General features: G+C 34.1%; 1 protein-coding gene across 1 annotated transcript in view; it reads right to left on the reverse strand.

Moving 5' to 3' along the window:
- The window catches only part of LOC105248416 (acetylcholine receptor subunit alpha-like 1), a 127,978-nt gene that overhangs the window by 12,739 nt on the left and 101,030 nt on the right, over positions 1–14,209 (reverse strand). Inside the window, exons 5-6 of the mRNA XM_011253181.2 lie at positions 7,270–7,450; positions 941–2,002 (exon numbers count right to left, since the gene is read on the reverse strand). Coding sequence (XP_011251483.1) covers positions 941–2,002; positions 7,270–7,450 — 1,243 coding nt within the window. The remainder of the gene's footprint in view (positions 1–940; positions 2,003–7,269; positions 7,451–14,209) is intronic.

A 14,209-nucleotide genomic window follows, 5' to 3' on the forward strand; every position in this document is an offset into this window, starting at 1 on the left:
ACATAATAAGTGGGCGTTTGATTTTAAGGTCAGAAGTCATACCTTTAACGGACGATACAACATGAATGGAATATACTTGCAATTCATGTGTCTTAAGACAACATATATATCCACAAAGTTTCATTCAATTAAAGACTTATGATTGACGAGTGTTCTCATAAATAGCTTATTTAAAAGAAAACAAGATTACATGTATAAAATAAAAATGTAATAAAAAATGCAAAGTATTTTTCTGAAATTATTTATAAAAATTGATTGCTTTTAATAAATACTTGTTTCTCGATGCAATCTTAAATCGTCGGTAAAAATAAAAAATAAAATGTACGATGTGTGTGTGTGTGTGTGACAAATGTACTTGCGATTTATGTGTCTTAAGACAACATATATATCCACAAAGTTTCATTCAATTAATGACTTATGATCGACGAATGTTTCTTATAAATAGCTTATTTAAAAGCATACACAGAGAAAAATATACACTGTATTCAAGTAAATATTATTTATTTTTTAAGTATATCAAATATATCACAAGTTCACCACAAGCATTAAATTTAATTGAATATATTCTGAATTTTAGTAAGTGCAGTATTTTAGTCAAGAATATTAAATTAAAACAAAAATTTGGTTTGCTTACATAGAGTTGGCGTAAAGTAAATTTGATTTTTCTTTGATACAACTTTATAATATTCTTGAAGAGAAAATTAATTCTTCTTTTGAGTACATGATAACGAGATTTTCTAACACTTGTGATGAGTATATTTTAAGACTATTATCAAGAATATATATTTTTTGTTGAAGAAAACTATTACTTAAAAAAAAAGAAAAATAAACTGAGTAATCGCTTTTCTTGGCAGTAGGATATTTTTCTCTGTGTATAAAAATGTGACTTTTCGTCACTTAATATTTCTCCTATCGATATACTAATAATAATACTACTCACGCTCTCGAATTTGTCCTTGTTCTTGGCGTGTTGAGCGATGAAGCGAGCGTCGTCGATGGTCTTCTCGATCTCGCGTACCAACGGCTTCTCGAAGGTGGGGCTGACGTCCTCGTGAGCATATCCGGGACTAGCCGGTCCGAAGAGATCGTCGTCCGCCCCCGGCAGTGGCAGCGAGGGTAGGGGCTCTTCGAAGCAGGGTGCGACGGTGCCGACGGTGCCGACGGCGCCGAGGTCGTACCTCGTAGCCGGCGGCGGCAACCCGTGCGGCGGTACCTCGTACTCTCCGCTGAACCTCTTGCCGTAGTACGTGTCGTACTTATCAGTCTCTGGTACATGGAACACATCGGTGAGGATGCCCTCGGGCGGCTTGCCGTTCGCCGCCTCGACATCGTCCTCGTCGTCGTCGTCGTCATCGTCATCGTCCTCGTCGTCGGCGCCGTCGTCGTCGGCGTCATCGTCCGCGCCACGACCGGCGCCGTTTCCACCCTCGTCCTCGTCGTCGTCGTCGTCCTTCTTCGGCCGCTTGATGAGAAGGAAACGCGGCAGCACCTGGATGAACACCACCCGCACCCACTTAGACATGCGATGGGTCACGGGTGAGCGGAAGTTGACGTTCAGCACGGCTATCGTGACGACCACCGACAGCGTCACCAGCACCATCGTGAAGAGCAGGTACTTGCCCAGAAGCGGCACCGTCAACGACGTGGGCGGTATTATCTCGGCCAGCAGCAGGAAGAACACCGTCAACGATAGCAATATCGAGATAGACAGCGAGACCTTCTCGCCGCTGTCGCTCGGCAGGTAGAACACCAGCACCGACAGGAAGGATATGCCCACGCACGGTATTATCAGATTCACCGTGTAGAAGAGGGTCTTGCGGCGCAGGGTGATGTTGAACACGATGTCGGGGTAGGGCTCCTCGCAGCATATGTAGAACGCCTCGTTCCTCACGGCAGGCACTTTTATGATGTCCCACTCGACGGAGATATAATAATCGGTCAGGTCGATCCCGACATCGATTTTATTCGAATCCTCGGTCTGCAAAAGATGCCGCAGGTCGACCTGCAAATACGGATGGAGAAATCGAACGTGAGTCGAATGAAGATTGTGCGAAATTTCAGCAGAAGAATCACAATTTTTATAAATGCATAAGATATTTATCTGTGTAGTTTTGGCCAAGTAGAAAATGCAATCGTAAAATCTATCATCTGTAGTGGAATCGTAATAAATTCTTCCTATCAAATCTCAGTTGGCTAATGATCATAATCCTGTAGATAATTATTTCTGAATTGTAGAATATTGTGTTGTTTGAATTTTCAAAGAAAATATTTTCCGCCTAACATTCAACTAAAGTTTCGTATCTTTCGTAATGCTTTGTTTAATATCGACACAATGGCATGCATATCTCGCACGCAAATATACATATGTATAAATATTTTATTTTAAAACGCGTTTTGTCGCGACATACACACATGCACTTGTATATTAACATAACATATATATACATATATGTACATATTGTATTATTGACATAAATTTATATTTTACATCAACAAATACTTAATACAATCTAGATATTTAGTATTATGTGTAAAATTTGCATAAATTTCTTTTATTATATATTACATAACAGTAATAACATACTATATGTGTATTTATATATCAACCGAAAAATAATTTTAATTGTTACAACTGTGCTCGTTACATATTAATAATAAAAATTAAAATTATCAAAGAGTATGTATACTATGTATTAGTATAATAAAAAGTTAGAATTTTTTAATTCTTTTGTAAATATATATTCTACATATTTTATATTTTCTAACATATTTTATATTTTCAGATTCTTCCAAATAATATACATAATATATTATTCGAGTGATTAAAAAAAAACATTCTTTCAACTGGAACTGCTATAACTTTCAAGAAAAAATTATAAAGTAAAATGATTGTTAATTTTCATATTTTAGAATAATGTATATTAAAATAAAAATTTCTTTTATTCATATACATACATATGTATAATTTTGTAAGAAGAAATGATGATAAAATAATGCAAAGAACAATTTTGTATATTAATAGGTTTGAATTATTTATTCCTTTGAGAAGCCTATGTAAAGTAAGCGAATTAAAACGTCATTAAACTATAAGTTTTTGTTTTTATCCTTGTTTGTTTTTTAATCAGATATAAATCATATATATATAGAAAGAAAAGATTGCTAAAAATAAAAATAAAAATATGCTGATTTAATCGTCTAAACATATTAGCCTAATTTGAGACATCTTCCTTTTGCGATAGCATGATAATCCGCCTCAAGATCTGTAATCTAACTAATCTTCAGAATGAATCTCCGGCTTTCGAATCACGTTGAAACGATCTCGAGAGATTTGATTCAAAACTGCGATAGCTAAATTCAAATTGTTATTCCGTCCCGCCGCGCCTGCTATTCTAATCCTCAATTGCTCGGCATCCGATGCAGTACATAATCAAAACACACCGATAAGAGGGAAAGAGAGAGAGAGAGAGAGAGAGAAAGAGAGAGAGAGAGATAAATCAGTAGATATAGCTAAGGAAGATACTTGGAGTATCCAAAGATTATTATCTTAGCGCGCTGTCTAATCGATGCTCAGGATAATCCGCATCACGGAAGGAACTTTCTGACAAAACAAGTATATGTGTATCTGTGCGACGTAGCTCTACATATGCATATAAGCACGATATACATAATATATAATGTTATTGACGTTTTTTTTGTAAACTAAGTTGCGTTGTCTCATCTAATAATGCGACAAGTAATGTTTAAATTATTATAGACGAATAAATTAATATCTTTTTTGATTAAGAAGATGCGCGCGCGTGCTTATTTTCGGAAGAATATAAATCTCACACCAACAAATTACATTGTTTTAAAGTATTTCGTATACGAAATGCACGATACATATAAAAGCGAGAATATAGTTTTGCGCTATTCACACCAGAAGAAGACAATAACCAGAATTGTCATTGTGCTTTAAACTGCTGCGCCTTGAAATTTATGGACTGCGCGACTTCTATTCGAAGACATTTCTGATACAGCCCTCGCGCGATAAATAACATCTCGTGGCCTACACGTTGACTTTCACGATATGCTTTGGATATACATGTATCGATTTGCATTATAAAGCAATATGCAGGGTATCTGGTATACCTTCGTTTCATATACAAATATTAGAAACTAAATTAAGAGTGCTACTTATTTTAACATCAAGTATAAACAATTTTTAAATTATAAATAAGTGGAAAAATTGAAAGGTGGTATTATATAAATATCTGCAAAAAAAATTAAAAAATAAAACTTCTCAGAAATACAAATAATGAAATTTTATCTTTTAAGTTAATTTCATGAATATCTTATTTTACCGAAATCTTAATCTGAGATTTTTTAAGCGCTTGTATATTGAAAATAATGTTGAAAATTAGAAAGTTACAAAAAGAGATATTGCTTTCAAAGTAAATTGTTGAAAGAAACTCGATTTTTATTTCGTCAAGAAATACACATAACTGACATCCTGTATATATGTATTTGTGTTCTGTGCTGCGAGGGGTTTTCTCGATCAGCTACGAGTCACCGAAATCCATTTTATCCCTCGCCACAATCGATTTTCTAGATACACTATTGTTTAAAAGAGAGAGAAAGAGAGCAGAGACATGGAAAGGAAAGGAAAAAAAGGACGAAAGGAAGAAGAACGGAAGAAGCGAACGGAAGAAATTGGATACCTCTAATGGCTGCGCTGGATATATTCTGGCTATCTCAAAGTCTGCACCATGGAATCGGAATAAAGTCGAGAGCCAAATCTCGCGACCGCCATCGAAGTTACCGGCTGATCCTCCCTGGACCACTTTCGAGATCTGTCGATAGTTCGATGAACGATCGTTGCTCATTCACCGTTGCCTTTCTCGCGCATTTTCTCACTACGCTGCTTGCTCTTTATTCGAATTCGTTTCCTGATTTTTCAATTTCGTCTTCACGAATCGAGAAGTTTTCCTTTAATTTGAATTACAGAAGAATTTTATATAACGATCCAATTCATTTTCTGTGAAGTAAAAATAAAAATAATTATTACATCATTATATGTAAGCGTTATAACAATTAATAATGTATAGTTTAATTAATATATAGTTTCCCTCTCTCCCTTTAAAAATTCCATTAAATATTTTCCATTAACATCTCTTTAAAAATCAACTTTTAAAAAAAGTTCTCAAATTTTTTCATTAATGTTTTGTATCTAACAGTAAAATTTGTTCTGTGAAGGCATGTATATATCTGTTTTACGTTGACTTTTATTGACATTTATTGCAACATTCCGCAAATATAGCGATTAGTTTTGTATTTCGATTAACCTTCATTTGTTGAATGCAAGCGCCGTTCTATCTTCGTATCATCCCGATGTCTTTTTTCGGATGGAAAATATACTCGATGTAGCCGCAAGACATGCCGCTGGGGAAAATCGAAATCAAAACGCGGAAACGGAAGTTATCCACCACGTGGGTGGATACGAGGTTGATCACCAGCAGCCCTGTGTTTTCGAAGTGGCTAGCACGGACGAGCTTCTCTGTCGAAATGGCTTACCCCCGCAGACGCAGGATTTATATCCGCAACTGTACAACGGTAAAACTCTCACAGACAGGCGGATTTGTCAGTGACGGATATATCCGTCGATCGAACGATGGGTAGGGTTTACTCCCGTCGGATTGCGCGTGAGAGAAAATGCGATCGACAGGACAAACAGGCGCCTCGCGAGTTGTAATCGCCAAAAATCGTGACATTTCATTGACGCGCGCGTTGCTTCTCGCGTTGAAATTAGAACGCGCAATAAAATTCCGTAGAGAATTCTATCGCGTAAAACGTATCTCTAACAATAAAATACACAAATTGGACAAAACATTATCTTGTGCCAACTAAAAATAATCTGATAGAATTTCGATAAAATAATGCGCAATTGATAATTTGAGAGACAAAATATTGTAATCTTTAAGTATTTAATTTGCCGTATTATTTTCTTTCAGTTAATTTTGAATTATAAAGTTATCCAATAGATCACAGCTTCTTTTGTTTCTCTATAGTATAATAATATAAATAAATCAAGATATAAGCTTGGCTAATTTACATATAAAGTTAGTCGAGAAGAAAACCTGTTCTAGATATTTCTTATAGACATTTTTTAGATTTTCATTTAAATTTTTCAACGATAGTTCTTCATTTTAGCTATAAATTATTTTTTGCCTCAATCTTTCAAAATTATAAAAAATGTAGTTAAATATAACAAAATATCATTTTTATTAACGTAGCTATTTTTAGCTCTACATAAATAGCTTTGAATTTGCACACGTTTTAATCTTAATGTCGGCAATTTATAACAATATGTAAATTATAAAATTATAGGAATTTCCGATACCTTTTTTACATTTATAAATGTTTAAAATAGATAAAATATACATAAAGTAGTCTCTAATTAAATAGCACTTCAAAAATTTTAGTCGTATAATGCGTTGTTATACAAATTAATTCGAATTAATTTATATACAATATTTGTATAATAACGAATATTAAAAATACCACTTTATTTTATTTATGTATGATAAAAATGTGTATAAAATTATATATATAATTTATAATAAAAATGCAAAATTTAACTTTTTCGAAATATATGCAAAAATATAAATTTAATTTATTGTAGATGTGTTGAGTGCATAACATTATTTAAATTACGTTCATACTTCATATATTTAAGTCATGGAATATTTTATAATAACGAACGAATTTTTATTGAAACACGTAATAAAAACTATTTTCACAATTTTTGAGAAATATGTGTGACATATTCCTCGTTTATTTAACGTTCATGCAACATCCGTGCGATAAATTGTCGTAAAATATCGTACATAAATATCATTTTGCGTTATGCATTAGAATTTACAAATTAAAATTTTTTTCATACAACGAATTGTGAAATTCTTCGCAAACTAATTCTGTAGAATTACAAAAAAAAATATGTCTGATAATTATCAAAGCAGTCTTGCAATTTCTACTTGTCCTTTAACATTCTTTCTATGCATTATAATTATACATATATATTATTTGTCTATAATAACTCAGTGAAAGATAATTCTTAAAATTATCTTAATATAAATCTTAATATAAATTCTAATATTAATCTTAATTAATATTAATCTTAAATAGGACAAGCAAACTTGAGCATGTACATAATCTTTCCTTCATATAATAATAACCACACTATTTATTTATAATCACACTATATATTTGATTAATTTGCGTCATAGTGCTTACCGTGTAACCGTCGTAAGTCCACGAACCAAACTTCATAAAACAAGTCTGCTGGTCGAAGGGAAAATATTCCACGTCGATCTCACAAAATGATTTATAGATTGCCGGTGGCTTCCACACAACCTTCCCCGTATGATGCAAAATCGCCTTAGTCATAATGGTTACCTCATAATTACCATCGGCACTGAAAATAAAAAAATCGACATTTTAAATAATTTATCATTAAGCAATTTAAGATATAATAAATAACATAATTATAACATATTACATCTCAAAATATCTGTAATTTAAATACGCATTTTTATACCGACTTATTAATTTGTGATTTATTAATTCTTTTTACACTATATCACATAATATAGTGCATTTGTGACATTATAGTACATTTGTAAATTGGCGCATATTATATAAAATATTTTGTTCTTATCTTTTCATGCTATATTATCTGCGCAATAAATACTTTAAACAAATATTTCAGATTGTTATATGACAAGAAAAATATTTTATAATCAGCATAATTCTATTCTAGATATCTTTTCCTAAATTATCTATGAAGAAGAAAAGGAACATCATATGTATCGCAATCGCAACAGAATATTAAAGCTTTCTGCCATATGTAAAGTCAATAGAAACGGCATCAATCGATATCTCGAATAAAACGAAGCGACGCTTCAAATGTTGCTATGTAAAAATTTGACAAAGCGATGTGCGCTTCGATGCGTACATTGAACGCTGAACAGCTGTAACCAATCTGTCGCTTTCAATCACCTTCTCCATATCGATTCCATTAGAAATTAATTCTCTCTCCCTTTCTCTCTCTGATTTGTACTAAAAGAACTCATCCTAGTAATAAATATTTTTAATTAATTAATCTCTCCCTTTCTCATTCTTTGATTTCACATTGATAAATGTCTAGAAATAGAAACGTACTTAGAGCATATTAATTATTATATATTTTAGTCAATATTCAATTAATAAACGATAATTAATATATTAATTCATCATTTTTCTAACATTTTTTAATTATAAAAGAAATATTCTTAAGAAGTATGAAAAACTAGTCAAACTCTTTTTTTTCATGAGCGATTAAAAACAAAATCATGTTTCTCATGAAATTAACCGGTAAGTGAAAAATTCTTCATTTAAATTAACACGACACTCCTCAATTCAATTATTTTTCTACTCTTTTGCTTTATAAAATAAAACAATTTTTACATTGCAATCTCACCGAGGTGATTTAAGCCCGTGTTAAATCATCAGAGATGAACCGAGCGCGGCTGTCGGTTCAAAGCTGCGAAAATTCGAGAGGAATTAACATGGAACGTTACGAACAGGCAAATTCGCCGTGAGCGAGATAAGAAAATCCGCCATATAAACGATACGGGATAACGGGGTAACATACCGGGACGGTATTATTACGCAAGGCTAAGGAAACAGAGCGCACGAGCGAAATAAATTCGTCGAGATAATGTGATCTCGCTCGGATTTCTGATACAATACATGCCGCGCTGCGGCCAGCTGACGCTGTCACAGCTGTCACTGTCGCGACTTGCACTTGTTGCACTACTTTTAACGGTCAGCCCCGGCATTCTTATTAGTCCGGCACGTCACGGCCGTTATATCGCGCTGTGAATTCTACCGTGTCGATTCGTTTCGCGCCAATTCGTGAATTTTTTATTCGCACCGTCTTGCGCTCTGTCGTGATATTATCGATCGCGATATTTCCTCACCACGTTCGTCGGGACGAGGGAGACGCGTTCTTTGACATATAAATTGTCGATCGACAAAATAATTTATGGTCTTAGTTGCTATAGTGTGGGTAACATTGTGTACACACAGGTATAAATGTATGTACATACATATTCGCGAATATATATCGAAGATGGGAAAATGGTTACCGACAATCTTAATAACGGAGGATCAATAATTGTTTAATATTTTGTAATAATTGTTTAACAAATTGTTTAACATTTTATGTTGAGCCATAAACGCAGTTATTATAATAACTGAAGGGAGAGAATATATTCTATCTTTTATATTTATAATTCTTTCTTTAAATTATTAATAATGTACATTTAAAGAGAAATCTTCGTAATTTTTATAATTCTTGAAATATCTAAAATGCAATATACAAACAATTCATAAAAAGATGAAATTCTCCCTCTTGATATAAATGGATTGAAAGAGTTGAAACAACTCTTGATCGAGAAGATTAATTAGTATTTGAAAAAATAATAATTTGAAATTTCTCTCCTATAAACATATAAAGGGAATATAAAGAGCCATGTATTTAACGTTAACTAAACGATTCATGAAACTCGAGCGTTTGCTCGCAACAAAAGCTGAATATCGGATAAGTTCTCGCATCTCTGTGCGAATCCTGTTACACAAGCTTCTGCGCGTTAATGTAGGTCTCCTGCACTTTGTGCGGTCATCCGATAATTATAATTCTGTTATCAAACTCTGCATAGAAAGAGAAAGAGAGAAGGAGAGAAAGAAGAAGAAAAAGGAAAGAGTGCGCGCGTGATAAAAATAAGAATAGTTTGTAATTAAGAATAGTTTTGTAATTATTGCGGTTCGGTATATAATAATGCACGTGCAAATACAGATTATAATGAATCGCAAAAGTTAAGGCTGATTTGATAACTCGAATAATCGTGAAAATAATGAGAGATGTATCGAAATATAATTTTCCTTTCATACTTTTGAAACCAGACACGCCCACGCCCGTAGTCATTAATTACATCTGCCGTTATGATATTAATCTCTCGCTTTTCTGCATTCGTGGCTGCATCGTAATCTTGATACACACAGCCATCAATAACGATAGAAACGATATTCCAGGATAATTATCCGAGAATCGATTGTGTACAATGCATTCTCTGCCGGCCGCATAGCTTTCAATTATGATCGATCGAACGGCTATCTTCATGAATAGTGAAAGCAGCCGTCACAATTCCGGTAAGCGGGACAGGAAATGCCGAAAATTAGCCCGTGTGTGGAACGTTGCTTACATTAATCCCGCAAATTGGTCGTGCTGAATGCTTCGCGGATTGAAAATCAATGTTTCCGATGCGCATGCATTAGAAGAGACGGATGATAACGACGAGTCATCTGATAACGTAGAGTGATGATTTGAAAGTGACGTCTCAATCGCGACTCGTTGTCAAACGAGACATTTAAGCTTCGTTCTCAGAGTTTCTCGGCGAGATACATCCCGTTGTTATGGAAATATTACATCTCTGATGTTGCAGCATTATTCTGTCGCAGGAAAGATAATCGTTCGCTTAATGGTAGAACGAGTCGTTCTTGCACTCACGATTATCTCGTAAGTAAGCTTCAAGGAATTCTATTTCTGTTGAAATTTGTAATAAATGAGAATAAAACAATATATAAAATGCAATAATCGTAAATGGAGTTTCGCTGAATCTTTCGAAGATACTTGCGGGATATTGTATTTTTGCTTTATAATTGATTTAAAAGAAGCGAAACAAATGTCTCTTGAAAAATGTCTCTCGAATAATTGTAACTCGACAGTTGGAGGCAGTAGCAAGCGGATCGTGAGAAACAACGCGCGAGCGCGTTTTACAAGTTACATCAAGAAAGTTTGAAGACTCAATTAATCACATTTTTTCGTTTTCAGCGTGCTTTATGGCGCGCTTCTTGTGCGGCCACGTCATGTAAATCTCGGAACTCTGTGCAAGCAGTAAAACCTCCGTCGACGACTTCGAGTCGCAATGAGAGGCGCATAGTCTTGTCGCAAATCTTAATGACAACGTCGTCGTCTTTTTCTCCCATTCTTTCCGACTGTCTTTCTAGAGAACGACTCCTTGAAAAAACTCTCGCGCAAGAACTTGCGACATAATGAAAGATATCATCCTCTCGCCGGTCAGCGCTACGAAATTTTTAATGACCACATTAATTAATTTCATATTCATTTTATTCATTAAATACGACTAAAATCGCATCTCTTTGGAATTTTTATTTCTAAATCAAACATATTAATTAACTGACATATACAAGATATATTGCTGGTCGTTTTAAGTCTACGTTGAGAGTTTTTAAAATTCACATCTAATTTTGTATATCAATAAATACATATATGTTTGATTTAATATTAATATTAACTATAAATTAAAATAAATACAAATAAGAAGAAAAATACAAAGTTAAAATGTATAAAAGTTTAAAAATCACGTAGTTTAAAAATCACGTATAAATCACAGCTATGCGTATATATAATTTCGGAAATATCGAAAATCTAAAAGCATAATTGAATTAAAAAATTAAATTTTTTAATATTTTGTGTAATGTTATACAACAACGGTTCCACGGAAATCGCTTTCTCAGAACCTCAAACTAACACGACGATGACATCGGCGGTTAACATTGTAAATCGTCGACCATTACGGTAAAGTCCACCGATAATCTTTTCCGCGGCTCACTCGAGAGAACGTGCGGACTTTGTCGTCTAGACCGCATCAGTATCCCACGGGTAGTTCGTCCTATCTCGATGAGGTAAGAGCAGGGGTACATTTGCCGGTCTGAAAAACTTGAATCGTTGCAACCGCATTCCACACTGGCCACCCTTTATGACACGATATTACTTACAACCCTCTCTACTACCGTCCCTCGACTCGTCCGGCGATCGTACCGAGGGAGAAAAGCTCCCTATTGTCGTAGATCTCGATGCTTACGATGTAGTATCCGCGTGTGAAATGTACCTGATCCCGCAATTGATAACGTATTATGGCGCACGCGAGAGTGCTTCTCTGGGAAACTGGACGCGAGAGCTTGCGGCTGACACTTGCAAAATGCGAGTTAAATAGCTCGGTGAGGGAAAGAGTTATTCCATAAATGTAATCAAAGTGAAAGTTTGAGTGCGCTACGAATAGCTCACTATCATGGTAATTTTTTTTCATTTGCGCCCTATCGAGTTCATCCCTCCCCTCTCTCTCGTTTCCCTTTGCATCAAATCTGCATCGTAGAGGAAACAATTGCTATATCGATTGCTCTTTTTACGCGTACGTGTGCGATTACTTGGAGGGAAGAACGTTGCTTTGTTACCAGGTCATATCCGTTTTCTCGCGAGGCGACTGGAATGGATTACCGCAACGCGCATCTGGGATGAGCTGCAGGTGCAGTAATCCGGTGATAATGGAGTAACGAGATTCGCTCGCACGTACGTTTCCTGCATATTTTAACTTTGCATTTTGCAGCACGGTAGCACGTACTGCGCCAGGGTCGTTGTGCCTAAGCAACCCTTTGGCCGCCATTCTCTCGGCCCTTCGCGTACATACAGACGTTTATTTACTTCGTCGATTTTCCACGTAGACTTAGTATACCGTAGTCATTCTTGCGAAATGGCAATTTTACGCGACTACTGAAACAAAGTTTCGAACGTTTCGAAAAATATTCTCTCCCATACGATTGTTTCCAATGTTATTGAAATTTATACACAATAAATAATAGTACCAGAAACGCTAGTACAAGTTGAAAAGGTAATTCTTTATAAAATAAATCGAAAATGTAGGATAAATTTTTTTTCTATATTTACGAAGCCTTTATTTTTGAAAAAAATAAAAATGATTTGAAAAAGTGGAAAATGATCGATAACATATTTAAACTTATTGAATTTATCTCTCGATAGTGGCTATTAAAGGATACTATAAAATTATCTCTGTTAAAAAAATATAAAGTTTTACAGATATTTGATCTCTATAGTTTACATATATAACTTCTTCAGTAATTTAAATTATTTTATAGCCTGCGATATTTGATATTTAAATTATTTTAAATTTTTACTAAAGAGACTGTTATATTTTATACTTTTATATTTATGTATTTTAATAATCATTGAGATTCAATCTCAATTATACATAACACAGGATTGTTAGAGATCATTCATGTTTTAAAAAAGAGTGTACATATTAATATTCTAAAATTAAATTTCTCGAAACTAAAAGCTCATTCAAATAAAAAGGAACTTATTCTATATTTTCGATTTATTTATAAAGGAAATTTCTTTTACAATTATACTATAAATCTTGATTCATCCTAAATAATATGAGAATGAAAGACAACTTGCGGAAATTTAAAATACTGTTATATGACAAAATAATTTCTTCATAACCATATAAACACATCACACAAAAGTGTTGCGTCACTTATAATATTCTTAACGCGTTTAGTAAATATTAACCAATTTTATGAAATTAAAAGAATATAAGATATTTTTATATAATTCGCTAACTATTTCGTTGATGTAATTAAATAATCTCGTAATAAAATAATCTCTCATCTATAATAAAATAATCTCGTTGAATTAACAATATTATCTCATTAGTTTGGAATAACAATTTTATCGAGTCAACAATATCCGGTTCGTTAAATTGTTAAAATATTTTCTCCGAGTTTATATAATGACTTACGTAAAGTTGTTTAGTTTGTTTGACATCTTTGTATCAGAACGCGACGATAGTTGAGCTCAGAATGCACTTTGCATGTAGAAAACAGAAAATGAGAAAAAATATATCGGGCATAAAGTGTAGGCAGCACCGTCTTGGCACGTTACAGGTTGAATTTTACATAATGTATCCCCTCGAAGAAATGAAGAAGGTAAGGCAAGGGATACCCGTGGCTCATGAACGTGCAAAACGGATTCAAAGCTCCCCGATGGAAATGAGAATGGCGGATTGAACGTCACACGCTTAAATGGAGTTTAATAGGGCGAGTTAAGTTCACCTTATTTGAGATACACCGTCTTTATATAGGCGAGATTACTCGCCTTCGTCTTGTGAGACTCGATTGTTCGCGAGGGAGAAAGGAACGAAGAATGCCGAGAAATCCCAAAAGTGTCATCAATTCTGGTCTTTTAAATCTTTCACTTTTTAATTTCGAAAGCATCCGACAGATTTCAATGAAATCCGTTATTATAGAGTTC

Source organism: Camponotus floridanus, unplaced genomic scaffold, assembly GCF_003227725.1.
Source record: "Camponotus floridanus strain SB8 unplaced genomic scaffold, Cflo_v7.5 scaffold7, whole genome shotgun sequence".
In the NCBI taxonomy this organism is placed as follows: domain Eukaryota; kingdom Metazoa; phylum Arthropoda; class Insecta; order Hymenoptera; family Formicidae; genus Camponotus; species Camponotus floridanus.